We start from the raw sequence: 26,466 nt of genomic DNA, 5'->3' as shown, positions 1-26,466 counted from the left end.
TCTACCATGTTCGACCAAATCTGTCCGTAATATCTAGACCATATTGAAGAATGGCGTCTCTTATCCTGCCGAAGATAGAGAGAGAGAGAGAGAGAGGCGAGAAAGAGAGAAGGGAGATGGAAGAGCACGGGATCAGCCATCGGACGGTGGAGGTGAACGGGATCAGCATACACGTAGCAGAGAAGGGGGAGGGACCGGTGGTGCTGCTCGTCCACGGCTTCCCGGAGCTGTGGTACTCGTGGCGCCACCAGATCCTGGGCCTCGCCGCCCGCGGCTACCGCGCCTTGGCGCCCGACCTCCGCGGATACGGCGACTCCTCTGCCCCCCCCTCCGTCACCTCCTACTCCGTCTTCCACATCGTCGGCGACCTCGTTGCCCTCCTCGATGCCCTCGCCATCCCTCAGGTCACAACGCCTCGTCTCCTTGCTGTTACAGAATAAGATCACGTGTCTGATTTCTCCAAATCTTCGTTTCTTCTGCTTTCGATCGAGTCGACGGCACAAAAATCAGCAGCAAGAAAATACATTACTTTTGCTGCGTACAAATCACTTCCAATCTTCTTTTCTTTCTTCCACGAAAAGAAATTACTTTTGATGCAGGCATAAGCCACTTCCATTAATCGTGGAAGGAGTAACGAATGAACTCCAACAAAGCATCGAAAAGAACAAGAGTGGAATGAAATAGACGCCTCATAACTATGAGTACATTGAAGATGATGATTTGGTTGGCATCATGTAATTTCTTCTCACCATCCAAATTGTTCATCCCCAGGTGTTCTTGGTGGGGCATGATTGGGGGGCACTCGTAGCATGGTACATGTGCCTGTTTAGGCCCGATAGAGTGAAGGCACTGGTGAACCTTAGCGTCGCGCTGGTTCCATTTATACCTCGAAATCCTGCAGAGAAGCTCGTGGAGTACTTCAGATCGTTGTACGGGGATGACTACTATATCTGCAGGTTCCAGGTCTGGCTCGTTCCTTCTTTAGCTGTTACATCAAACTTCTTTATGAACATAGTCCATAATAGATGTCACCTGATGTTAAGGGGAGATGGGAGCTTTGCAAGCAATCCGAAAGTTTGTCAATTGGTTCATAGTGTGGTGATGATTGATCAGTGCAGAATGTTTTGCTTATGTTTGAGAAGAAGTTGTTAGAGTAGACTTTTGATGACTTCATAAGAGCAGCCTTAGCCTCGAGGAATTATCTGTTTTTGATCGATGGGCGTATCATTTTGTCCTTTTAGAACATATCCGTACGATTTTGTCCTTTTAGAGCATGCGAGCTCCAAAAGACGTCTACGAGAATAAAGGAGACCCGATGGATTTATGAGTCCATACTCCTCAATCAATGTGAAACTAAATGATCTTATCAAGAACAGTAGGGCTTATCATGTTTATTTTCTTCTTCCAGTTTACATGATACATAGAGTTATAGTCTAACACACACTATAGGTTCTCGGATCAAATACTATCTTCATCATTTACCCTTTATCCCTTTGTTCATGATTTAATACCTATGCATAAATTAACAACATTTCTCTCCATGCTTTGATCATCATCTTTTTAGCATTCTTTTTCTTCTGTGCATAAACACTCGTACAAATGCAGGAACCAGGAGCCGTAGAAGCAGACTTCGATCGCTTTGGAACAGAGAGTCTCCTCCGAATGGTGTTTGCCTCTCGAAATCCGGGGCCTTTGTTGGTGCCCAAGGAAGCTTTTGTTCCTCTCGATAGGCAGATTCCATTGCCTGATTGGCTCTCAGAAGAAGATATAAGCTACTTCACAAGCAAGTTTGACAAGTCTGGATTTACTGGTCCTGTTAACTATTACCGATGTTTGGACCTGTAAGGATCCCTTAGGCCGGCTTTGATACTATATATCATGATCCCTTCGATGAGATGATGGATCCATCAATCAATCGAGCAAGTCCTATGAGACTAATTCTAGTGTTTGTTGGTGCTGGATAATATACTACTATTGGTTATATGAGTGAAATAATCGAATGATTGATGCAGGAACTGGGAACTGGGAGCACCATGGTGTGGGGTGAAGATACAAGTGCCGGTCAAGTTCATTGTGGGTGATCTGGATCTGACCTACCATTACCCAGGCATCCAGGACTACCTGCACGGAGGTGGATTTAAGGAAGATGTGCCCATGCTGGAGGAGGTAGTGGTCATGGAGGGGGTGGCTCACTTCATCAACCAGGAGAAAGCGCATGAGATTACTGATCACATCTACCACTTCATCCGCAAGTTCTAAGGTTATTCCCTACGAGTGATCCAACTTTGTTCTGTGTGAGACCATGGAAGGCAGGTCACTGCTTTATGTTCTTGTTATTAGAAGAATAATAATTTGGAACGGTGGTGGATTTTATGAGAAGATAATACCATTGTTGGTGTAAACAACTTTAAGTCGTGGCCTCGGGGTCGACGTGGCTTGGTTCGAGTCCGGATGAGGGGGGATCTTCCAGGGACGATCCTCGAGACTATTGAGGCGGCCGATCGCGGTGGTCCGATCGAGATGAGGTCGTTGTTTCCTCCGAGAAGGTACTCCTCGTCTGGGCGTTTAATGGGGGGCCTTCGTCTTTGCACCTGCACACAGGTCGGGTCGGGGGAACTCGGCCCGACCTCTCCGACGATCAAGTTAGTGAATAGTCGCAGGGGGTTTTTTATCTATGTTCCCTCATCTTTTCCTCGGAGCGCCATAGTTTTTATAGCGAGGGTTACCGTTGCCTGATGCGCCTTCCCGCAGGGAGCAGGATCGTATTTCTGGTAGCGTCTGACATCGATATTGGCGTGGCGTGAGGGATCGAGCCTGAGCAGGGTGTTAATGTGCCTTGGTCGGCGTTTCAGTCTGCGTTGACCAGATGCTGACAGGTCAACAGAGACGTGAGGCGTCATCTGGGGTCATCTGGGGCAGTTGACGTCACCCGAATCTTATCACCATTATTACCCTCATCAACCATACACTAATAAATGCAAATAATGATAACCTACCATCTCTCAATCTTTGTATCCATCTTTGTCTCTACCATTATTTCGGTAGCTAAATAATCATTTTCTTCTTCTTCTCTTGCTCGGCCTCTTTCCCTTTCCTCTCTCCCTCTCCTTCCTCTTCGCCCCATCAGGAGAAGTAAGAAAAGACGCAAGAAACAGATAATGTGACAATGGAGGAGCGACGCCGGCCTTCGTTCGTCTTGTTTGTATTCTTGAGCGAGGAAAGGGAGATGCGCACTGACAGCGATACAAAACGAAGCATTCGCAGACCAGCTCGGTCAAATGTCACTTACAGCAATGACAGGGCTTCAGACCATTGGTTAGTATTTCTTTGACCCAATTGTTTCTGCAACACTTCACGTGGAAACTTCGATCCTGGAAAGTGATGTAAACCTGTCTTCTGACTTTGACAAATTCGAAAAGGCAATCGAGTTGGCGGACGATACTGAATCGTTGAAAAGATTCTGTGCAGGACTGTGACATGCAAACGCGGAGTCTGTGGCGCGACTCCGATAGAATATTATTTTCCTTGCTATCATCTACTGGTGATCGAGAGAGAGAGAGAGAGAGAGAGAGAGAGAAGGAAGATGGAGGGCGAAGGGGTTGCGCACCGGATGGTGGAGGCGAACGGCATCAGCATGCACGTGGCGGAGAAGGGGGAGGGACCGGCGGTGCTGCTGCTCCACGGCTTCCCGGAGCTCTGGTACTCGTGGCGGCACCAGATCGCCGGCCTGGCCGCCCGCGGTTACCGCGCCATCGCACCGGACCTCCGCGGCTACGGCGACACCTCCGCCCCGTCCGCCGCGGCTTCCTACACCGTCTTCCACATCGTGGGGGATCTCATCGCCCTCCTCGACGCTCTCGCCATTCCACAGGTGATCGACTTTGTCCCTTTATCCTCTCAATAGATCAACTATTAATTTTCATAGTATTTAAAAATATAATTATCAAAATAATTTTGTTATGAGGATAAAAACTTATCCTTTGCAGAGTGCTTATTATTCTCATTAATTAATATGTCTAACTCCTTTCTCTGGTAACATTAAAATTAAAATCCTTCGCCACTTATCCTTTGAATTTTCTTTTTATAATTATTCTGGTCAATTATTTTTGCCTATCTCGTTTTTCTAGAACATTAAAATCGAAGTCTGCAGATGAGCCAAGTAACCAATGCTAGTTATCTTCGTTGGTGTAAATTGGATTGCAGGTTTACCTGGTGGGGCACGACTGGGGCGCACTAATAGCTTGGAATCTGTGTCTCTTCAGACCAGATAGAGTGAAGGCGCTGGTGAATCTGAGCGTCCCGTTCATGCCCCGCAACCCTGCAGGGAAGCCCACACAGCACTTCCGGTCTTTCTATGGGGATGACTTCTACGTGTGCAGGTTCCAGGTATCATCATCTCGCGTCTTTGCCCGTCTTCTCTTCTCCGGACTGTCTCTCGCTGATAATTCGTTTCACCCGTAGGAACCTGGAGCTATCGAAGCAGAGTTTGCACGCATCGGAACTGGAAAGCTGCTGCGAATAGTCTTATGCAATCGTAACGCAGGGCCGCTTTTATTAAGCGAGGTAGATTTCGAGGCGGAGGTGGCGCTGCCATCTTGGCTCTCGGAAGAAGACATCGATTACTTCGCGAGCAAGCTGGATAAGTCCGGTTTTACCGGTCCTGTTAACTATTACCGATGCTTGGACTTGTAAGCGCTCCTTGGCATGGTTGGTGTGTGTAGTAGAGCTGATGACGTAGGAACTCTTGTTGATGCACGTTACGTATGTTCGATGCAGGAACTGGGAGTTGGGTGCGCCATGGAGTGGGGTGCAGATACAGGTGCCGGTAAAGTTCATCATAGGTGACCAGGACATGACCTATCATTTCCCGGGGATAAAGGAGTACATACAAGGAGGGGGATTCAAGAGAGACGTGCCGATGCTCGAGGAGGCAGTCGTCATGGAGGGAGTAGCCCACTTCATCAACCAGGAGAAGGCGCCAGAGATCACCGACCACATCTGTGACTTCATCCGAAGGTTCTGAGGTGTTTGTTCCTTTGGTGCTCGATCTTTACAAGCTGAGTTCTAGATTTGGTGAAACTCTACCAAAACAGCAAATAAATGACCGTCTCCTTTGATTCAATATTTGTTCATCAATCGATGTTGTGATCCATGACCTGCATAAGACACCAATGGCTGATCCCTAATGTGACATTCCAGTATCATTAGATGCTCAACGATAATTGCGTGAGAATCATATCCATGCAGAAATAAGATTTTATTGCAGCAATCGACTGATAGTCGAAATAGGAAGAGTATGGTAGATCCAAAATTCAATTACCATTTCTTTCAGCTTCATTCAAACAAAATATTCTAGTCATACAAGTCTCGAGGATCAACAATTACAAAACCTTTATTGACACAACTTTGCCACAAGTGATGCATCCACAGATCCAGTCCTCAAATTTGCCGGAACAGAGGCATTTTTCACGGATTTTAGCTCATTCATACCTTAGCATCCTAGACGCTCAATGGTTTTTGGCGTCTTTGAACATCATAATGGATGTCTATTAAACCTGTTATGCCAGCTGTGATCTTTTGGCCGATCTTCACTGGGCCGACGCCGGAAGGAGTACCTGTGCAAACACATAAAGAGCACAGCAGAAAACATTACTTGCTTTTTACATAACATTGGCACCAAAATACTTAGTAACCTCAGTAATGACCAAAAGAGTTGGTCATCACATCAGTACGACTTGCTTTGTGCAACTATAGATCAGAAATTTTATAGTCAGTTGGATAGTCCGAATCATTTTTGCTAGATGTAACCATACACGAGGACAATTGCTGAGATAGATGCAAATATATGACCAGCCACACAGATGCAAGCTGACAACTTTTTCTTTTTCGTAACAGCAGAACACTTGCTAGACCAACACGCAGCTAAGAATTGGATGCTTCATTTACATACCACCAGCTTCTGCTTTCTTGCTCTTACCAACGATCTAACTTATTTATCTTAATATATGCATGCAACTGCTTCTGGTACTTAATATCAAAAAACAATAAAGTTTGCTTGAGGACACACAATCTGAATTAGCCAAGATAAAGATACCATACCAGTTAAAATCACATCCCCTTCCATGAGAGTCATAATTGAACTGATATGGCTTACAAGAAACGGAAGTTTGAAGATCATGTCTTTGGTCGACCCTTTCTGCTTAATTTCATCATCTACCTGAATAAGATGTTGATGATTACATACAGAAAATTGCTAAGACAAACTAGTGAATAAATGAATGAGAGGGGGAAAAAGATAACCACCTTGAGCCATAACTCAAGATTGTTAGGGTCCACCACCATTGATCTGGGAAGCTGCATTGACAAAAATGTCAAAATACATATCTGCATCCTTACCATCTATGCTATGAACCGGAGGTAATACAATATAGACCTTTGATACAGATGCAAAAACCCAAGCTTGATTATACATGCAATTATAGCCCGCTTAATTTTGTTTACTCATTGAGAAGATTGTAAAAAAAAATCTTGGTATACATTGAGTAACAATCAGTGATCTTATGCAAGAAAATTATGCACTTGGACCTTCATATGCTTCAAATTGCATTTCTATCAATGTAAAAGATCTGACCCTTGTACCAATAGAATAGCAGGTGAATTAGGAGAATGTCCCCACAGGATGAGTTACACAACCAAAAAATATACAATAAAAAGTTGAAAACAAAAGAAATGAAACAGAAAAGAACCAAAGTGACAAAAAGGAAGCGGAAGCCAAGGTGAATTGCTTACAACTGCACTAATTGGAGTGAATGTATCCTGCCCTTTGGCCACTGTCCAGGGGAGACCTGCTGACTGTGAATAACAAAATATTAATCTCTCAGAGTGTAACAAAAATTCTGTTAATCACTAATGTTTCAAACTGCAAAACCATCACATTAAGTTCATCATAGTATCACATTCAATGAACTCTGATTTGTGTATATATCACAGCAATCCTTTTAACACTACAGAATTGTATAGCATCATTAAAGGAACTATAAGATGCCAAATGACTAAACCCAAATCCAAAGAAAAGTTACAGACTTCAAAGCGAAGGTTTGTGAAAAGCAAACTTCGTGATTAGCCAAAAGTCAGCAACAAACTTCAAGATAAGCAAATTCCTTTTTGAATACATCCCAGGGACTTTGTGTAAACATCAAAGGCTTCCATGAGGACACAAAGCAAACATTTAATCAGTGATCTACATTAAGTACTTTTAATAACATAGAATATATACATATATGTATATATATATATATATATATATATATATATATATATATATATATATATATATTTATCATTAAAGAATATATATCCTGATACTAATCCAACCATCTCCCTTCCCCTTGCAGTGTGGGAGTCGCTTGCTGTGTGATTATATAGGATTCTTCTTTTTATGATTCTAATGTAGATAGATAATAATTGATAAAAGTAACTGAAACAGACAAATTACTCAGAAAATAATAAACAAACTAGCACACTTGTTACAAAATTTAATGGCAAAACCTAAACACTTCATGCTACGGAAAAGAAAAAAAAAAAAGAAGCTGAATTGTTCACCTTGGCAGCAGATTGGATTTCTCTTGCTGTCATATCCAAAGCAAGTGCATAACCTGAAATTGCCACCAGTGGTAAAGAAAAAAAAAAGAAAAGCTAGCCACAATTTTCTCATAACACCAGCTCCAAGAAATAAAAATAAAAATAAAATTAACACACTACGGTAAAAAGTGAAGAAGAGATTCAAACATCACAAGCGGATGGTCTTTTTAGTGTCACAAATGAACACCTGCCAGTTTAGACACATTAACATTAAGAGTCACATATGATGAACTCTTCATGATCTTTGTTACAAACAAACTAAGTGGGACTTCACATATCTAAGTATACTTACAAAGACTGTCTGTAAGCAAAGAATCTCAAACTTTACATGTTAAATAAAAAATTACTTGTGGAACCTTCGTGCTGCTTCATGGATGTGTGTGCCTAAAGATCTTGTATTAATCTTTTGGCACTTTTGGACCATTAACCTATTTAGTGGTTATAGTTCTCCATTAATCCAGTTCTTTTCAAACGAACTCGGCTTTGACTTTCTTCCTTAAAATTTTTCTTATAAAAAAGCGCAGCTATTAATGAGTGCATGGCCAAACAGTGTGTAAGACAAAGGCTCTGAAATTCTAATGAAAGTATCAAATAAACCTAATCTCCATGGAAAAAAAAAGCCAAAACCTAGCAAAGATAAGTCTTCAAGCGTCAATAGAATTTGATCCAATTACAAAGGCAGAACTGAACTGTTTCGAACCTTAGCTTAAAGAAGATTTCTTTAGTAACAAAAAGAAAATAATTTAAAATCTTCGGCAAGAGGAAGCCGAATCCAAGTCAGCCCCAAGGAAGAGATCCCAGTACCTCCGACGTAGTCCATGGCGGAAGCCTCCGTGACATCGCGGGCCTTCTTCCCGATGACGACGGCCAGCTCCACCTCATGATCCAGCGATTCCAGCGGGTGCGGAACCTCGATGGTGCCTCCATTTTGGAGATAAGACGAGGTGGGCTTCATGAACAACACCGGCACCTGAATCCAGAGCAAACCAATTTGATCAAAGAAAAAAGAAGCGATCAAAGAAAGAAGCGAAGGGATCTTCGATCTGTAGCATGAGGGCGGGTAACAGATCGAGAGGAAATAAAAAACGAGGAAGTCGAATTCAACAAGAGGGAGAGCAGGAGAGGGGGCGGGTGGAGAACGCAACCTTGGGGACGGCGTTGCCGAGCTCCTTGGCGTGGGCGGCGTAGTTGCGCCCGACGGCGATGATCTTGGTTCCGGCGCTCAGTAACCGAGATGCCGTCGCCGCCGCCATAACTCGCTCCCCTTCTTTCCTCTTTTCCTCTCCTGTAGCGATGCGACAGTAAATAAAATAAAGTGCACTATATACAATATATACATATGATTCTACATAGCTATATGTAAAATAAAGTGCACTATGATTCGACATAACTCTTCACGTGAGCATAAATACAAAACAACAATAACAACTAAATCATAAAATATCAATTATTTGGGACCGATTAAATGGATCTTATATGATCATAAAATCGCAATCATTAAGATTTAAAACATTGATCAAATTATTTGGGACCGATTAAATGGATCTTATATGTTTTGTATTCTACATAAATACAAAACAACAATAACAACTAAATCATAAAATATCAATTATTTGGGACCGATTAAATGGATCTTATATGGTCATAAAATCGCAATCATTAAGATCTAAAACATTGATCAAATTAAATAAAACATCGATGCTTAATGTAATGTTGCTTGCCAAGTTTATATTTCAGATTTATCAAAATCATATTAAATGAGCAGAAGTCTGGACTGATAGAACAAAGTCACAGTAGTCAAATCATTAGGCAAGAAATTGTAAGTAGCAGTAATTCCAAAAGCTGCAGATCTTAAAACAAAGAAAATTGTACAGTCCAATAGTTGATCAGTCTCATCATAAAAAAAGAAAGAGAAGAGATATGAATCCTATAATTAATAGGAAAGATCGGTTCATTTCTCGAGTAAAAGTCTTTCCAAATAAAAAGGGAAAAAAGGCTTTTAGGTTAACTTTGAAAAGGCCAATGTGAAGAATGGATCATAAAAATTGTAGATAACACAATCTTGAACAAATTCCAATCATGGAAAATGTAGGAATAAAGACAGGCGCAGGTCATGCTGCTATAGATCACACAATTGCAAAATTATGACCACCCCTAAGATCAAACACGAAACCAGAAAACCTAAATCAGAAAGTTCATCTATACACTCTCTTTTCATCTTTAATCATGGAATAGAAAGTTCATGCTAGTCAAACATTGTAGTACACCAACATCCTCCTCAGCTCATCAAAATGAAATGAATGGATGTACCTCTAGTAAAAAAACATATCCAATGCATGAGACTCCCGCCAATACGGTTAAATGCTCAAAGAGGTTGTCTTCGTGACTCAAACCTTAATCTCTTACTTAAGTCACAAAAGAACAATCTTATCATTGTATCAAGGCCTGCCCGCAAAAGTCATGGCAATTAAAGATGCACCTCTAGTCCCGAACATATAAGTCATGACAATTTCAAAGCATAACCTAAGTAATCACAAAAGTTCACTTCCTATGTTATTAGACATGGCATGTCAAGAAAAAGTCTTGATGAATATAAGTAAGCAATGCAGAATTAAAGATGTCAACAGCGTAGGACATACTGTGTAAAGGTTGAAGGTCAAGCACTTTCACCCAACCTTGAGGATCCTCGCCTCGGATGTCCCCATGACCCTCGGTGCCGTCACAGCCAAAGAGAGCACCTCGTAGTGTCTCTTAGCATCCATCACCGTCACAACAATTACGGTGATCTTGTCATCCCTAACCCAAATGCAGAGAGTTGATACAAACACTTGTGAACCAAGAAGAAAGATTGGACCATACCTTCCGTGAAACTGATAAGCCCGTCGAGGGATACGGACGGCTGGTTAAACTTGCTCGTGAAGAGCCGTTCTCGTATCGCCGTGGTAAACTTGCTTCCGTCCTCCACGCTAGAAACCTGCAGAGCCGGTCAAAGAAAACCTCCAAATCCATCACAAGAAGCAACAAGAAAAGTGGAAATGAGACCAATCCGAGCGGAGCTGGTCATAACAAGGAGCTTGAGGTAGACATCGTCGAACCTTGGGGCGGTGCGTCTGGCCTTCTTGCTCCGACCGCCGGCACCGAGATCGATACCCCTAGCACGAACAAGATCGACGAGACGAGAGTCGAAGGAACCCACGATGAACCAGCGGGGAGAGATTAGGGTTCCACGAAGTGAGGAGGAGGGAGCAGGGTTAGGGCTTACCATGGCGGGGAGAAAGAAGAGCCTCCGGTGGTTTCGGATCCAGCCCTTTCAAAAACTGAGGAGCGAGGCGGGGCTTTCGAACGACGGGGCGGGATCTCCATTAGCTATGGGTCCCAAAGTGGGGCCGGGTATGAGAAACGGAAAGGTAAGGAAAAGGGTAAATCTTCCGTGTGATCTCCGGTCGAAAAGAATCGGCCGTGGACCGGCGATGCCCAGCTCACCAAATTGGGCCGCACTATCGGCCCGGCTCGATGATAACACTAGCTGCAGCAGCACAAGCGTGCCCTCAATCTTAGATCCTATGATAATATTACAATATCATTCAAAATCTAGCGCACAATTTAAGATGAAATTTAATTTCAGTATCAAAATAAAAACACTAAGTTAACCTAATAGCACATCATTGTGGGTCGATTACGTGTCCTTTCAAGACTTACTACATCCACCTGGTGCTCTTGAAGGACAACAAAGTTGTCAGTCAGCAAGCAAACATATGTTCTTTACAGAAACCACAGCTGAGCTGGTCGCCTTTCTGCTATCAGAAACACCACGCATGTGTGTAAGCCAAAGGGAAAAAGGATGCAACGACATGGCAGTAAGTAGGCATGCATTTGTTTTATGTGAAGAGGAAGAGAACATGATGAGCACTTGCAAGAGACCTCATCCGATATCGACATGGTAGTGTACATGCCTCCCTCTCCTCTTCTCGCTGGAGTTGCATGTGTTGTTTCAGGTCATCGGCAAGGAGATCTCTAATGAATCAACCACGATAGCTCTCCTGTCTCTTTTGCATCTCTGTGGGCAAGTCAGCAGCAAGAAACTTTTAGTTAGCAGTCCATTTCTGGGAACAGATGAGTCTCCTGCTTCCTTGAGAAGAAGATCTCGTATGCTTCCTCACAGAACTAACTGTAGTTGACAAGAACTAACTCAAATAAGATGATCCATGGTTATGAGATCTTAATTGAGACTGTACATGGCTGCTTGGAGAAATACAAGATGCTATTATTAATAGAAAATGGACAATTAGACTTTGGTTGTCATGTTCAAAATTAAAAGAAAATATTCATTGAAGGAAAGGATAGGCAAAGCATCTGCTTTTAGGATGAAAATATATGTTTCTCATATCAAAGTTTTACTAATCATGATCCTGTGTCTCAAAATGCAAATACTACGATGACGACATGTCGTAACGTTCTGATTATTTAGAATCGGCTGTATAGATTTTTCTTCATCATTAGGGTCTACAGAAAACAACATCCAATATCCTTACCTGCATCATGAACATTCAGATATCTGTACATACTTCCTAATAAAAGTCTTTCATTTAATAATAATCGTCCCACCAAAGGAAGCAGGTGACCTCAATTAGTAACAGTATCCAAGATTCTTATGACCACGCTCAATTACAACTGGCTCTCTCTCGCTATTTGGTGGAACAAAAACCTTTAATCAAGCAATTAAGGCCCCCTGTGGGACTTGAGAGGAGGACATCTCTCCTTGCTGCAAGCAGCTGGCAAATTAGCTTTTAATCAAAAGGTTAATAAGAGCCATGGTGACCACCTTGGTGGTTGCAAATCCATGGATCTCCTGTGAGTCATTGAGTGGTGCTGAGTGATGGTGTTGGTGGTTGGAGAACTCCTCAACAGCACTGCAACTTTTGTTCCTAGAAACTGATGGGTTGGCCACAGAGAATTATGAGTTTTGGGGGCGCATATCACCTTGGGAGATGGTGCAACAGTGGATGCTTCACCGTCTCCTTTTAGGCTTTGCAGGTTACTCACTCTTAAAGCAAGCAAACCATGGCCCTCTCCAGGTGGGTTTAGTTGCATGGCTAGGGTTCTTTTCTTCTCTTTAATCATGAGGTGTGCTGGCCAAATGCACATGCATGGTTCCATGTTATATGAAGCATATCAGAAGGAAGATGCATATCTGAGTTGATCATGCTGGTGAAGTCAACAATTTGAAAGGTGATATGTCATGCTACAAAATGAAGGCCTGTCCTGGACAGCAAGCTACCTTGGGAGATGATTTAATCTACCAAGATATTTCTTTTATGTAGATGCTATGTATAAAAAAGAACTGTGTATTATTTTGGAGTTTAATAAAGACTCAAAAGGTCTTCTTAAGAAAGATGTTTCTACATAGAGAAGCAATCAAAATGAGGAGGGTTTAGAAAATGGAGCCCATCACTTTCCTTTCCTATGGAAGCCCAAGCTATTTTTTCCAAGAGGACTGGAAGCAACTGAATGTAATCACACTCAATCATGTGGTTAGGACTACCAATATAACTCAGAAACCTAAATTATCAAGTTGTGAATCAAACTCGATATATGATCCGAATTTTTAAAATTTTAATAATGTAGAACTAATTGTCCTTTTCTTTTATTTTCATCTCACACATATGAATATTCAGAAATAAGAACTAAAAAATGTAAGTCCATGCATAGTCAGTTTTTACCACCTTGTGTTGATGCATGTAACCTAAAAGAGTACACATAACACTAACAACCAATCTGTAAGATCGTAGTGAACATTTAGGCTAGGAACAAATGATACCATTTTCACCCATATCATGATCGATTTTCTGAAGTCATAGTTTCAACTCAAGAAATTTTATGATCCCATGTAGTCTCAAAATATATTCTAGACTTTAGTAGATAAATTGCACAGTCCATAAAGCAGAACATGAGATTTAGACCTGATAAAGCACCCCTGATTTGGTATTTAAAATAACAAAATATTCATACAAGACTTCTACTTTGTCTACTTTTGGACTTGAAAGAGCATTTACTAGTTAAATTCGGTCAAATATGATAAAAATTGTTCAATCAGAGTTGAATACTAACAAGAATTCTTAAATATTAATGACAGAAAACCTCGTGAAATATTGGTCAAAAGATTCAAAACAATTGAAATCATGAGGACAAAAGTTAAGTGCTCCAAAAACTTGATGGTGAAATATTGGTCAAAAGATTCAAAACATTTAAAATCAATCATGAAGAGAAAAGTTAAGTGCTCTAAAAGCTTGATGATACTAATGGATCACAGACAGCTACCGCTCATCTTACCTGTCCCGAGGATTTCAGCACTCTTACTTTTCTCATAGTGAAGCCTTCCTTAACAAGGTTATGCCCCATTTCTTTGATGCAAGCACACAAGTTAACATGTAGCTGGAATTGTTACCCATCACGTTAAGAAAGAAACCCTACATCTGCCTAGGCCTTTGAAAACAATTCATGCTTTTGGAGAGTGACACCATTCGGAATATGTGGGGTTCTCGATCTTGGGTGAAGCAAACGGATTTGAGACATGCTTCCTAGTGCCTCAATCCGATTAGTATCCACAAAGCCAATGGGAATACTTCTATAGATGGCCACTTCTGTAGACCACAAGGTCCCTACATCATTATCAAATTCTTGAAAAAAGCTCCTAAATTTAGGAATTATAGCATAGCAGTTGAACTTTAAAAAGTACCTAGATAGTGCTCCTATTTTTTTCAAAATGATCATTTTACCTCTGTCAACCATCAACCTCCATTAGTTGACTACCCCCTATCGCCTAGCCGATCACCCTCCCTTAGCTGCCTATGCCTCTGCGTATGGCATGGCCCCACCAATTGCACCCCTCAGAGTATGCAAGCTAGCCTTGTTGGCTACGCCTACACCTTCACATGCGGGTTGGCCTTGCCAACCGCCTCCCTCCCCTCCCCTAGTCAACCCCCGCCTCCACACGTCCGTGAGCAAACCACGCTAATTGTCCCCCCCACCTCTCCCCCGGTTACCTATGCCTCTATGCGTAGCTTGGCCTCGCCAGTCACCCCTCTCTCTCCACCCTTAGCCTCCTATGCCTACACGCAAGGGCTAGCCCCGTCAGTCACCCCCCTCCATGCGCATGATGCCCTACAATATGGAGAGAAAGTAGGGGCGATGGTATAGGCAACACAGGAAAGAGGTGATGGTGGTTTCAGTGAATGCAAAGGTAAAACAATTTTTTCACATGGTCAAGGATGCTATCTGAAAAATATTTAAAACTGAATTGCTTTGCGAAAAAATCTCTTAGAGACTTTTTCTGATAATTTATCCCTATATATATATATATATATATATATATATATATATATATATATATATAAGCACGTGTGCATTTCTGCCGAAACTTTGTGGAGTAGATGCACGCAGTTAGGCGTGCAGTTTTCTCCTTGGAGGAAAGCAGATCCTGTTGCGTGGCGACTGACAACGGCGTGTCATTTCTTCAAACAGCTGGTGGCTCCGAACTAGCCACATCCGAGGGCTTCCGCACCCCACCGTGGAAGGATACAACTCGTTGGTTCAGTTAGGCAGCGCACAGTAGAGAGTACCTCCTCTAATAGCGGCATGCATGTACTGGTCCAGAGGCCGCCATCTTCGTCTCATGGATACAACGTACATCCACAGGGGGACTTATCTCTCCTCCTCCAACAAAACAAAGGAAGGGATGGTGAGGGGCTGAGGTCCCACGGAAGGGTCGAAGCATGTGTCGTCCCCGCATTTGCCGGTCATGATCAGAGTTGGGTGACAAGCTCGATCCTTCGCTGTTGCCCATGCCACACGTTTGTACTTTGTTGGGTCTCCCTGCACATGACCGAATCCTAACCAAAGGCAAAATCCCCAAAAGAGAGGGCCACGTGTAGTTCGATGTGGTGCTCACTGTCATCTTCGCTGCAACATCTACAACCAAAGCTTCCTCCCTCTTTGTAAAAACTGTCATAACATTTGGATTGTCATTATACATACCTGCAGTTAAGGAGTAACTATCGAGCCTCGAAGTGGATGGCAAACATGCGGTTCGTTATGCTATCACAATCAATGCACCTCACTCGAGTGGTCCTCGATCTGAACCCTCCTTCTCAGTGCTCATGAGTGCAAATCCAAGAATCATGCAACTGGACCGCAGGGTTCAACTTGTGTTAATCATTCATATTCTACGTGTCTGTGTACAGGCATGCAAGCAGAGCCACTACAACATATGGTGTTCGAGTCCGGGGACCAATGGGTTTGGAGATTGAAAACGAGAGGAGATTGGGAGAAGTCATCGGCTCACATTTTGACAGTGGGAGATGTCTGACCTTGTTCATGCAAGTGACGGGGGGCCCTACCAATATGTACTTGGCTGCCACTTTGTTGGATCTCGCTTGTCTCTTTGGTACTCCATGCTGTGGTGATAATAACTCGAAAAAGTAATTACAAGTTTTGAGCTTGGAGTTATTGTACTAGTCCACAACTTCAAGCACCTATAAATACACTCCCCCGTCTCTCTCTTCAGACAAGCTCTTCTCTCTCTCTCTCGCTCTCTCGCTCTCTCTGCTAGGGAAGATAACTGCTCAAAATTGAGCTTTCTCTCACCACCTCCGGCATTAAAAATGGTCACGGGAGATCAAATCCACAAGTGCCTGACAATTTCAGAGGTACTGCGCTCCACTCGCTAAGCTAAGAATATGATGCTTCCTTCTTCAGAAATCCAAAAAAGATTATAGACTGATGCAGGATGAGTGAATGTTTGGTAGTCTAATGTCTGTTTTTGGACATTTTCTTGAAAGTACTAATTTATATTGGAATTATATTTAAAAAAAAAAAAGCAATAGTGTTTCTGTTTCTTGAAAAGAATTAAGAGACATATAGCTCATGTTCTCGATGGTAGGTATCGGAGGAGTTGAAGAGGATGAAGGACGTCGGTCTCCCCATAACAGTCATCAATCTGGTGAGCTACATCAAGGGCATGGCGTCGGTGGCGTGCATGGGCCGGCTGGGCCGCCTGGAGCTCGCAGGCGGCGCCCTCGCCGTTGGCTTCACCAACGTCACCGGCTACTCGGTGTTGGCCGGCTTGGCCATGGGCATGGAGCCAATTTGCAGCCAGGCCTTCGGGTCCCGCAACCTTTCCCTGGCATCCCGCGCCCTTCGCCGCACCATCCTCCTCCTTCTCCTCGTCTCCCTCCCCATCGCCCTCCTGTGGATCAACCTCCGACCCATCATGCGCGTCGTCCGCCAGGACTCCGACGTCGCCCGTGTCGCGGCTTGCTACTGCCGCTTCGCCCTCCCGGACCTCCTCGCCAACAGCCTCCTGCAGCCCCTCCGCGTCTACTTCCGCTGCAAGGGCGCGCCGTGTCCCCTCATGTGGTGCATGTCGCTGGCCGTCGTCATCCACGTCCCCCTCACGGCGTCGCTTAGCTCCGCCATCGGCGTGCCCGGCGTTGCCATTGCCACGTGCCTCACCGATTTCAACACCCTCCTCCTCCTCCTGGCCTGCGTCATCTCCTCTCGGACGGCCGACGAGGCGGCGTACCTGCCGATCCCGAGCTCGCCCACGACCTGCTCTTCGTACAAGCCGTGGTCGGAGTGGTCCTCGTTGATCCGGCTGGCGTTACCGAGCTGTTTGGCTGTGTGTCTGGAGTGGTGGTGGTACGAGCTGATGACGGTGGCCTCCGGCTACCTCAGCAACCCTCGCGTCAGCCTGGCCACCGCCGCCATCGTCATACAGACGACGTCGTTGATGTACACTCTCCCGACCACGCTGAGCACGTCGGTCTCCGCCCGCGTCGGGAACGAGCTCGGGGCAGGTCAGCCGAGGAGGGCGCAGACCGCGGCGGCGGTGGGCATGGGCCTGGCGGTGGCAGGCTCATGCATCAGCCTGCTGTGGGCCACCGTAGGGAGGGAGGCGTGGGGGAGGGTCTTCACCGGCGACGGGGAGGTGCTCGAGCTCACCAAGGCCGTCCTGCCGGTGATCGGGCTGTGCGAGCTCGCTAACTGCCCGCAGACGACCGGGTGCGGCGTGCTCCGCGGCAGTGCCCGGCCGTCGGTGGCCGCCGCCATCAACCTCTACGCCTTCTACTTGGTTGGGGCGCCGGTGGCGCTACTGCTGGCCTTTCGGCTGGATTTGGGCTTTTTAGGCCTCAGCCTTGGGCTACTGACGGCCCAAGTTGCATGCGCGTTGCCGGTGGTGTACCTGGTCCGCAACATGGACTGGGAGAGGGAGGCCTCCAAGGCTGTGGACTTGGTGGGAAGCGGCAGACGCGCACTGGAAGGGGAATACGAAGAAAAGGCCACGCTCAAAGGAGAAGGGTTGCAGCCATGAGGAAGAAGACAATGCTTGGATATGGGGACGAAGGATGAACTAATTAATGTATATAATATGCGATGTGTGCCTAACTATGTGATGCCATCATGAGGGCTGCTTCAGAAGCTGCGCGCAACCTTGAAGCGGCTATTAATTAATGAGAAGCTAATCCTGCGCCCCGACGTACACATTTCAAAGCCATGGGGTGGGCGGACAAGTAGTCCCAAAGACAGTTTCCTATCGAGTTTCCAAAGAACCTGCCACAGGAGTCCAGTGGTGGAGAATTGGGACCATGCCTCTTTCTTTGTTGAAGTTCCAAAGAGAATTGTCATGAGTTTGAAGTATGTTCCCAAGATAGTGGGGGACCATGAAGAAAGTATAAAGCCAACCCACATAAGAATTTCTCGGAGCTAGTGTTGTTAGGGATTGATGCAACACTATCTAGAAAAATTCCTCCTTAAAATTACTGCAGGAAACTCTCTAGTCCTACGTATTTCAATCATCTCCTTATCCTCATTCACTCATTGCATCACATCTTGATTGTCCATCCTTACAGCCCCACTCATGATAATGAAACATGCAAAATGGGATGATGTGGGAGAGAAATGAAATGGCGATTGAGATGTGAGATGAGGAGAGTTGAAATGAGTGAATCAGAGCAAAACTCTCCAATACAAACTGGTGAGACTCCCAATTTGACTTTTTTTTTTTTCAAAGAGAAATCAACAAAAACTCTCTCTCTCTCTCTCGTCGTAATTACAAATAAATACGCAAAAATTGGAGTAAATATTGGCTTTGAACCAGAAGGTAAGTTATTTCGATCCAATTAACAAATGAACATCAGATGATCTTAGTCTCCATTTCCCTTTCTTCTCTCTATTCCTAATTTTCGATTGTGATCGAACCTCATCCAACCCTTTAGTCATCTGCTAAAGCAGACATCCATCTTGTCCCTCTGTTCGGTGGGCAAGAAAGCCGCACAGAACTGATTTCTGCCTCGTCTTTGAGAACGATGGACCTATTTAAGTAGTCACCCCACTCTGTTTCTTTATGGTGGAGACCATGTTCTCTTTTCCTCAAAGAATAGATGCTTGTAGATGTGTTCACAATATAATAGGGCACAACATGTTCCTATAAGCATAGATGCTTGATAGCTGTGTTTACAGATTAAATGGAAGCAACATTGCAAGTAGGTATAACATCTTTAGTAGCTAACCCAACCAGTGTATTGAAGTTCCCTGAAGATGTAACGCACAAACGTATCATACCAAAGCTACAGGCAGCATCTCCCCTAAGAGCCACTAGGCATCAAGTGGACTTGATCGTCTGAATACGATCACCCAATTTATATTGTATAGGAAAAGGATTGCCTGTAATTTTTTTCCTAGAGATACGATCAGGAGGTATGCAGCTACCAATGCATACAAAAGGTGATTTTTTATAGTACAAGATTCCTTGGTTGTGTTGGTAATGACACCACTGTCCTTTGAGGCAGAGATAGAAGTGCCACGTAGGGAACAGGATCAATGGACCGTATCTGTGGGCCCAAACCCATCAAAGGGTGGCAGATGAGGGTACCACAACTACAGAGGACACGCGGAGAGCAGCGAGCACGACGAGCCAGTAAACCCCACTAATGCATGCGTCCTTGCGTTCCATTCACTCCATCTTTCTGATGCTCCTCCCATGCTCCCTTGCCTTGGCCTATTCCCACCTACTTAATTATCTTGATGGCGGATCATAGCCAATTCCCATCTAATCCTTATTCTTATGCATTTTACTTGCATATTTCTAACTCTCAAGCTCATGTGATCATGAGCAAACGATCGTACTCAGGAAGAAAAACAACAACATTCACGACAGGGAAATGGGAACCATTTATCGTAAAGAAAAAGGAGCTTTATAGACCCTAACAAGATATCCTCCTTCACTATGCACGCTCCAACGAAGCGTTTCTATAGCTGTTACGCTGGGACACGTGTTGGCCATTTGGCTGTGATGGCTTGGTCACATGTCGACGTATTTTTTAAGCAATGGAGAGCAAATAATTTGGTCACAAAGGTAACTGCAAGAGCAAGGCATCTCCCACGCTGCAATGGTACATTAGTGCAGCAACACTGGTTGCTCACACAAGAGGAAACATGATCCTCGAAAGTATAAAGAATATAAATGAGGCAACCTACCAAAGCCAAAGTTAATGTGGATTGATATCTTATGAGAAAGATCATGGAAATCCGATCATCGTTACCACCGCCACGTGAAGCATCGCACATTATTATATTAACAATAGCATCGGCGGTAAATCCCGTTCACCACAAACATCAGAATCTAAATCTTCTCATGTACGATGGATACTCTTGTCACCAGGGATTTCCATCAATCAAGATGGTATATACACGAGAAGTATAATAATTCTTCCGAGTTGGATTAATCTAAGAGTGGATTTCCAATTTAATATCCGGAAAAATCCAATAGTTGATCAGTGGAAAATAAAATATGCAGTGGATCCTACCAGCATCAAATCTCTTTCTGCAATTTTAGACGTATGATAGAGAAACCTAACCCTAAAAATCAAGGTGAAAACACGCAGGAAATGCATTAAAAAACAGTACAGAGACCACTAAAACCAGGTGCTAGTGATTTCCAGCTTGCATTCCCTGTGGCAAACCCCAACTATTTTGATCCCTATTCTTTTTCCAAGTGAAGCATCCAATCACAAGTGGGAGGGTATCAATCACTTACTAATTCGACAAGCTCCTCCGATCAAATCAGCACAAAGTGCATAGTCACTGCAATAGTTCACACTTTACGACACGGCTGCGACCATGCCCTAGATCCTCGTAGAAGCCTGCATTCCACCTCCCCGTGTTCCTGCGGTGCAGCAGACGCAGTCGTCTTCCTTTAAGTACCCCACCACTCCCCGCCACAACAAGAGAAGAGAAGGGAAGCCATCATACCAGTAGTAGTAAATGGCGGGTTTAAGTGTTCTCTTAGAACAAAGGGCCTTCCCAAAATACACCCGGATCGTGAGCAAAACTTCCGTCCTCAAGAACTCTTCTCCCTTCTCTGCTGCTCCCACTTCTTCTTCTACCCAAGGAAGCACTTTCTTGGAATACTGCTATCTTTGCAGGAGAAAACTTCAAGAAGGCCAGGATATCTACATGTACAGGTCAGAAACAAAAGAAAAGTTTCTCTTTTTCAGTTCGTTCTGTTCCCGGAGTGTCCCTGAGTGGGTTATTCGGGGAACAGAAACACTGCTCTCTCTCTCTCTCTCTCTGGAGGGGTTTTACTTAGCTGCTTTGACTTAATGTTACTTCAGAGGGGATCGAGCCTTCTGCAGCGAGGAGTGCCGGTGCCGGCAGATATTTATGGACGAGGAGAGCGGAAAGAGGGATCACTGCTCCCTGGCCGCCGCTGCCGCGGCCGATGGAAAGTACCGGGCCGGGCGCCGCCGGCCGAGGGCGGCCGCCGGCGAACGGGCGCTCGCCGGTGGGTTTGCTTACTAGTAGCAGGGTAGGGAGGAAGAACAGCAGTGGATGCTTTTTAATCATATTATGCTTTGACAGAATTACCCTCCGTTTTTTTCTTTCTTTTTGGTCCGGGGAGAAAAGAGTGCAAGTTTTAAGGTTATCTTGGTCTTTTTGTCATATCATCTAGTTGCTTTATTAGACAATCTATATAAAATAGACTAAACGGAGATGCCAGCTCACGAACTGTACATCTGTATCCATCGTGAGCAGTGTAACATTTTGAGGATATAAATGTAAAGAACAATATAAGTGTTGGTCGCTCTTCTGAAGCTTCCTGCAGGCTAAAATACCCTCCTCGGACTGGTGTAATCCACATTTCAAGCTATTTAGTTCAAGATTGCCCTACTCTATATCAATGAAAGAAGCCTCAAAGTATTACGATATCAACAAGTGTCTATCTACGTATCAGCACTACCTTATCCAAACTCAAAACCCAATACATGGGTGCACGCAGGATAATGAAAGCAACAGCTACTCGATGGTTAATCTCCTGCTGCCTATCTTTCCACTCAATTTTGCCTCTTTCTCTGTCACCTATCGCTGCCACTAGGAGCATAAAGCATAACACCGATCGTCTACTATGTGACAGAAGTAGTAGAATAGAGTATTTGCATCCTAAATTTGGAACCATGTTATCTTGAATTGATCCTCGCGATCCATCGTCTGATGGATCCCAGTATCCATTTTTCGAGCCATCAGAATTTTCAACTTAGTTTTTCTTTGATATGTTGCGAGGAAATCATAATATAAATCTGGAACTTCTACTCTGTTTTGTCGGTTTCTGCTCATTGCAGTCACAAGGCTAACGATCTTACTTTCTACTTCTAACTCGGCATCAGGCATCAGCTTGAAGAGTCACATACTTCAAGAAATTAATGACTACCATCGCTTTAAATTGAATTGATGAGGACGTACCTTGCAGACTCGTCTTGGAAAGCACCAAAGCGGAGTGCACTGATACTGCATTTAACAATAGCCATGATGTTCCTGCAGGGCAAGTGTTAGCTCTTGATTGCAGAATAGACACTTGATTGCAGACTAGAATACTTCCAACTTTTTCACATCCAATGAAGAGCCATGAGAAAGTCATCTAAGCCGGCTTAAAATGCGGAGATAACAAAGGCGAATGATGTTATTTACCAGCGCTGGATGTGTGGTGTCTGTCCACTTCGGGCTGCTTTTGTGGAGATCTAGTTTATCATGCTTAATTTCAATTGGTACGTGTAACATTCTCAGTGACCTGCAAGCACGTATTTCACTCATTAGTCGTCACAAAATATAAGCAAAGCAACCGTTGTCATAATCTTAATGTGCGAAATTTCAAGCTTACTTTAGGGGACGCGGCACTTACTCCCACTAAACCGCATTTAAGAGCACTTCTAACATCCTATTACAATGTGTACTATTCACTAAACATGATTGATAACTTCTATTGACAAGCTTATCATCCATATGAAAACAAACCAAAATACCCGACTTGCAGCCGGTTGTGGAATATAGAGTAAACTTGTGAAGAATTTAACCTGAGCTCGGAATTTGAAGATATCCTACTATAAACAAATTACACAGAGACTGCATAGTACCTCAAGTCAGTAATACACAGGTCCAGATTTATTGTCTCTTTGAATGGATATTCAAATGCATTAAATAAAGTGTTTTATCAATTTGTATGAACAAAGCTTTAGCGAAGCCAGTGTCAATATTTCAGCTTATTCAAAGAGAATGGATGAAAGTGGCTTAGTAAAATATGAAAGGATTAACTTGAAGGATCATAGCTTAAGAAAAAAACTCAATTGATAAATTGAATTTTAAAGAAACCTGGCTGATTATCATGAAAATACTTTTGCTACTGCCACAAGGTTTGAAGTTAGAAAGAAAATAAATGTACAGTCGTAACAGGATTGATTAGAAACAAAAATGAAATCAAAACATAGATATATGAGTTAGGCCAAAGGAAAGGCAAGGAAATGATTACTAGCATGAACAAGGATATCAACAATGATGTGGATGCATTTGTCTGTCTAAATCATCTTTGGAACCTTTAAAAACTAACACAAAAGAAATTGCAACATAGAAGGCCTTCTTCAGGCTTTTCAGGTGGTGCAAAGACAAGGAAAGATCAATAGACTAAAAGCAAAAAGGTCTAGCACCTGCTTGATTGGTACAAATGTTGCTCAAATAAGCAGAAAACTAGTAAAAATGGCCTAGGAAAATAATATTATAAATAAACATTGCTGGCGCCTCAAAGAGTTGCAGAGATTGTAATGGAAAGTTAATCACCTATGGTATGTGCTTAGGTACATTAAAAATGCATAGTCTTATGTGTTCAAGCAGTCTAGGTTTAACTGTAGTAGTTACACGGACTTACAAATGTAACATATTAATAGCCAGAAGATAATGGTCTGAGGAGCTTAATGAGCAAACCTTATGGCACCAATCTACAGTAGAACAATGTTTCAAGGTAAATGAGTAGAACCATGCAAGTGTCAATATTCAAGATAACTTCTGAATATAATGGCCTACAATGAATATTCAAGAATCTAGATAGAAAAAATGAAGCAGACTGTCAAATTTCTTAAAAGCCATCCTAGATTATTATTTTCTCAAGATATTTATTGTGATAATGAAACAACTATTCTGTATTTTTGGTAGACTTGGAATAGACCTGTGCAAGATAGAAGGCAAGGATAGGCATTGGAGATCAACTTAACCTTGCACAAATAGTAATCAAAAGCTTGATATTTACAAAAACTTTACTGAAACAGGGCAAGACAAGGGTTTACATCGTAGGAGAAAATGAAGAGCATGCAAAAATTTAGGATAAAACAACTTCCTAAAAAAGTTCTCATGGTAAAATATTCATATTGCAAGCGTCACATATGCTGACAGTGGATACATCATAGCCCTTGAACTTAATGTTGCAGTTCCAATATACAAATGATGCAGCATACTACAAAGTCATACAAGAAGATTATGTCAGTCAGAACAGGCATTCTGCAATGATGAATCCTAACAAGACAACCAGTTTGGGTATTGAAACATCAAAACCTGGGAACAAAAGCACCATCAAGCCATCAAGAAGTACATCAGAAGATACCATAGTTAATGAACCTCGGGTAACATTGCCAAACTTTTAGGCTTGTATACAAAATTCTGCTCATAAACATGATAACATGTTACAACTTGTAAACCCTCTATTATCTGATGAAATCGCCCACCAAAATCACAAGTGAACTGCAACCGCAGGTGTCTCTGTATCTAAGAAGTCAGATCAGAAGCAAACTCTCCAGGGATGTTCCATGATTGTGCATTAAGATCTAGAATACATGTTATGGACTTCACACAAGATATGTAGATCCTCCTTATAAAGAATGAAAACCAAAATAACAGTATCTCACTAGTTGAATAACCGAAATTCTGCAATAATTGCATCTTCCTTGTCCATAGGGAGAATTAGTATACCGCTTATGAATCAACCAGAACAAGAACGCGGAAAGAAGATTAAAGAATCGCATATCATGAACTAAGCAGAACAAATCCACTCCGACTTATGCAATCAACGTACCAAGCAACTCGCAAGTGTATTCTTGCCCTAAGCAGATCATAAGAAAGGGAGAAAGAAAGCAGCAACAACAAGAACAGAATTCGGCATCAACGGAGAAGAAAAAGCAACTCAGAGAACAGGAAGCGAGATGGAGAATCGGAGGGTGAGAGATACCTTCATCTCTAGCCCGCCATAATCTCAGCCCCAGCCTTTCCCTCTCCTCCTGCCTCTTGAAATGCGAGACGCTCCTCGTCGCGGCGGGCCTTTTAAAGGGCCGAACAATTACGCTTCGCCCTAGACATGGGCGCTATTGGGCCCCAACCAGGCTGGCCTATAAACAAGTGACACCTTTCCTAGGTTTCTTCTGAAACAAATTTTATCCTTTAAATGTACCAAAAAATATATAAATATAATATTAGTATAAATTAATAAGCTTATTATTCACAGCTTCTTTATACTGTTAATAATTATTTTTAAAACAATAAAATATTTTTTTTCTTTTTTATAATTCTTATAATACAGATTATAAGATGAAGAGAAATATTAATTTTTAAGTCTATTTGTAAAATAAACGTTTAGAAATATTAATTTTTTTTTAAAAAAAATAAAAATTTAAATAATAAAGTGAGAGTTATAAATAGTAATTATCTAAATTAGAATCAATTAATAATTATATTTATTATGGTAGATAGTATTCTTTTTTTTAATCTTATGTATCTCGGGGAGATGTTTCAAATCTTTTATTATTTAAAATTTTAACTTCATATACTTTTTTATTTCTAAAAAAAAATTTAAGATTCAATTTAGTACTTATAATTGGCTCAACGAAAAATATATAATAGTCCATACTTTCTATCTATTCAAGGAAAATAGTCATACTATAGACTTTGTGTATTCTGATGCATTTGTTTCATATTTCAATTCATGATGCATGATATGAGAATTCATATTTCATATTTCGAAACATAATGAATAATAAACCTTAAATTTCCTTTTAAAATTTAAAAACATGACTTCGATATTTATTTTAAAAATTGGCTAACTAACAACTTAGATTACTGATTAAATTTCAAATTAATTCACTAATGAGTCCAAAATTACAAAAAAAAGATTATTAATACTTTCCCTATTGATGTTTTTTAAGAGGTCACACACAAAAAAATCTTTCAAAAAATAGTTATCTATGTCTTTTCCAAATTAGGCTCTCAGTATCTTTGTTAATCAATACTATTTATCCTTAACCAGTGGTATTAGTCAACTACGCTACATAAAAATAATAGAAACATAATGTCCTTGCCACATGATCAGTACTATATATATATTAATCATATTTTTCGAAGACTCATATGACGTTATATCCTTCGAATTATAATTGTGTGGTCGACTATCATCAACTTATA

General features: G+C 42.4%; 6 protein-coding genes and 1 long non-coding RNA gene across 9 annotated transcripts; 4 read left to right on the top strand and 3 right to left on the bottom strand.

The window, feature by feature from the left end:
* Positions 1 to 30: 30 nt before the first annotated feature.
* LOC135630965 (uncharacterized) lies at positions 31 to 2,384 on the top strand. 2 transcript variants are annotated; one of them, XR_010494197.1, is made up of 4 exons: positions 31 to 404; positions 772 to 963; positions 1,606 to 1,919; positions 2,013 to 2,146. XR_010494197.1 is itself a non-coding variant. In XM_065138302.1 (4 exons), exons 1-4 carry the CDS (start codon positions 51 to 53, stop codon positions 2,257 to 2,259), a joined length of 1,029 nt encoding a protein of 342 aa, XP_064994374.1. In that variant the 5' UTR covers positions 31 to 50; the 3' UTR covers positions 2,260 to 2,384. The 2 variants fall into 2 exon arrangements, 1 of the variants encoding a protein (XP_064994374.1); XM_065138302.1 differs by having other exon boundaries at positions 1,606 to 1,841; positions 2,013 to 2,384.
* A 1,147-nt stretch (positions 2,385 to 3,531) lies between these two features.
* On the top strand, positions 3,532 to 5,122 carry LOC135630976 (uncharacterized). The gene is made up of 4 exons (XM_065138322.1): positions 3,532 to 3,871; positions 4,204 to 4,386; positions 4,462 to 4,688; positions 4,777 to 5,122. Exons 1-4 carry the CDS (start codon positions 3,584 to 3,586, stop codon positions 5,021 to 5,023), a joined length of 945 nt encoding a protein of 314 aa, XP_064994394.1. The 5' UTR covers positions 3,532 to 3,583; the 3' UTR covers positions 5,024 to 5,122.
* A 178-nt stretch (positions 5,123 to 5,300) lies between these two features.
* Positions 5,301 to 10,299, bottom strand: LOC103978953 (probable acylpyruvase FAHD1, mitochondrial). Its single transcript, XM_065138311.1, has 8 exons — positions 10,281 to 10,299; positions 8,787 to 8,926; positions 8,446 to 8,611; positions 7,603 to 7,655; positions 6,790 to 6,852; positions 6,304 to 6,354; positions 6,100 to 6,217; positions 5,301 to 5,615 (listed from the first exon to the last, which is right to left on the bottom strand). Exons 2-8 carry the CDS (start codon positions 8,892 to 8,894, stop codon positions 5,500 to 5,502), a joined length of 675 nt encoding a protein of 224 aa, XP_064994383.1. The 5' UTR covers positions 8,895 to 8,926; positions 10,281 to 10,299; the 3' UTR covers positions 5,301 to 5,499.
* An 8-nt stretch (positions 10,300 to 10,307) lies between these two features.
* Positions 10,308 to 10,906, bottom strand: LOC135638926 (large ribosomal subunit protein eL18x-like). Its single transcript, XM_065152521.1, has 3 exons — positions 10,709 to 10,906; positions 10,551 to 10,615; positions 10,308 to 10,437 (listed from the first exon to the last, which is right to left on the bottom strand). The coding sequence occupies exons 1-3, from the start codon at positions 10,904 to 10,906 to the stop codon at positions 10,308 to 10,310; spliced, it is 393 nt and encodes a 130-aa protein (XP_065008593.1).
* Positions 10,907 to 11,174: 268 nt separating this feature from the next.
* On the bottom strand, positions 11,175 to 25,324 carry LOC135630987 (uncharacterized). Of its 2 annotated transcripts, none has more exons than XR_010494200.1 (4): positions 25,241 to 25,324; positions 22,663 to 22,762; positions 22,438 to 22,509; positions 11,175 to 11,809 (listed from the first exon to the last, which is right to left on the bottom strand). It is a non-coding gene; the product is annotated as an uncharacterized LOC135630987 (long non-coding RNA). The 2 variants fall into 2 exon arrangements; XR_010494198.1 differs by lacking the exon at positions 11,175 to 11,809 and adding an exon at positions 20,397 to 20,863 and having other exon boundaries at positions 20,950 to 22,509.
* Positions 15,232 to 18,508, top strand: LOC103978956 (protein DETOXIFICATION 55). Its single transcript, XM_009394929.3, has 2 exons — positions 15,232 to 16,346; positions 16,580 to 18,508. The coding sequence occupies exons 1-2, from the start codon at positions 16,302 to 16,304 to the stop codon at positions 18,008 to 18,010; spliced, it is 1,476 nt and encodes a 491-aa protein (XP_009393204.2). The 5' UTR covers positions 15,232 to 16,301; the 3' UTR covers positions 18,011 to 18,508.
* Positions 20,962 to 21,783, top strand: LOC135630982 (FCS-Like Zinc finger 15-like). Its single transcript, XM_065138330.1, has 2 exons — positions 20,962 to 21,161; positions 21,312 to 21,783. Exons 1-2 carry the CDS (start codon positions 20,962 to 20,964, stop codon positions 21,496 to 21,498), a joined length of 387 nt encoding a protein of 128 aa, XP_064994402.1. The 3' UTR covers positions 21,499 to 21,783.
* Positions 25,325 to 26,466: the final 1,142 nt, after the last annotated feature.

This window comes from Musa acuminata, chromosome BXJ1-3 (genome assembly GCF_036884655.1).
Source record: "Musa acuminata AAA Group cultivar baxijiao chromosome BXJ1-3, Cavendish_Baxijiao_AAA, whole genome shotgun sequence".
NCBI classification, from domain to species: Eukaryota; Viridiplantae; Streptophyta; class Magnoliopsida; order Zingiberales; family Musaceae; genus Musa; species Musa acuminata.
The sequence above is the reverse complement of the archived record's forward strand: the minus strand, read 5'-3'. Positions and strand labels throughout refer to the sequence as shown.

Coding starts and splice junctions, on each gene's coding strand:
- LOC135630965 (XM_065138302.1), top strand. CDS start 51: ATGGCGTCTCTTATCCTGCCGAAGATAGAGAGAGAGAGAGAGAGAGGC. Junction 405..771: donor ATGCCCTCGCCATCCCTCAG/GTCACAACGCCT, acceptor GTTCATCCCCAG/GTGTTCTTGGTGGGGCATGA. Junction 964..1,605: donor ACTATATCTGCAGGTTCCAG/GTCTGGCTCGTT, acceptor GTACAAATGCAG/GAACCAGGAGCCGTAGAAGC.
- LOC135630976 (XM_065138322.1), top strand. CDS start 3,584: ATGGAGGGCGAAGGGGTTGCGCACCGGATGGTGGAGGCGAACGGCATC. Junction 3,872..4,203: donor ACGCTCTCGCCATTCCACAG/GTGATCGACTTT, acceptor ATTGGATTGCAG/GTTTACCTGGTGGGGCACGA. Junction 4,387..4,461: donor TCTACGTGTGCAGGTTCCAG/GTATCATCATCT, acceptor TTTCACCCGTAG/GAACCTGGAGCTATCGAAGC.
- LOC103978953 (XM_065138311.1), bottom strand. CDS start 8,894: ATGGCGGCGGCGACGGCATCTCGGTTACTGAGCGCCGGAACCAAGATC. Junction 6,355..6,789: donor TCACTCCAATTAGTGCAGTT/GTAAGCAATTCA, acceptor TTGTCAATGCAG/CTTCCCAGATCAATGGTGGT. Junction 5,616..6,099: donor AGGGGATGTGATTTTAACTG/GTATGGTATCTT, acceptor GTGTTTGCACAG/GTACTCCTTCCGGCGTCGGC.
- LOC135638926 (XM_065152521.1), bottom strand. CDS start 10,906: ATGGTAAGCCCTAACCCTGCTCCCTCCTCCTCACTTCGTGGAACCCTA. Junction 10,616..10,708: donor ATGTCTACCTCAAGCTCCTT/GTTATGACCAGC, acceptor CCGGCTCTGCAG/GTTTCTAGCGTGGAGGACGG. Junction 10,438..10,550: donor GAACGGCTCTTCACGAGCAA/GTTTAACCAGCC, acceptor CATTTGGGTTAG/GGATGACAAGATCACCGTAA.
- LOC103978956 (XM_009394929.3), top strand. CDS start 16,302: ATGGTCACGGGAGATCAAATCCACAAGTGCCTGACAATTTCAGAG. Junction 16,347..16,579: donor AGTGCCTGACAATTTCAGAG/GTACTGCGCTCC, acceptor TCTCGATGGTAG/GTATCGGAGGAGTTGAAGAG.
- LOC135630982 (XM_065138330.1), top strand. CDS start 20,962: ATGGCGGGTTTAAGTGTTCTCTTAGAACAAAGGGCCTTCCCAAAATAC. Junction 21,162..21,311: donor CAGGATATCTACATGTACAG/GTCAGAAACAAA, acceptor ATGTTACTTCAG/AGGGGATCGAGCCTTCTGCA.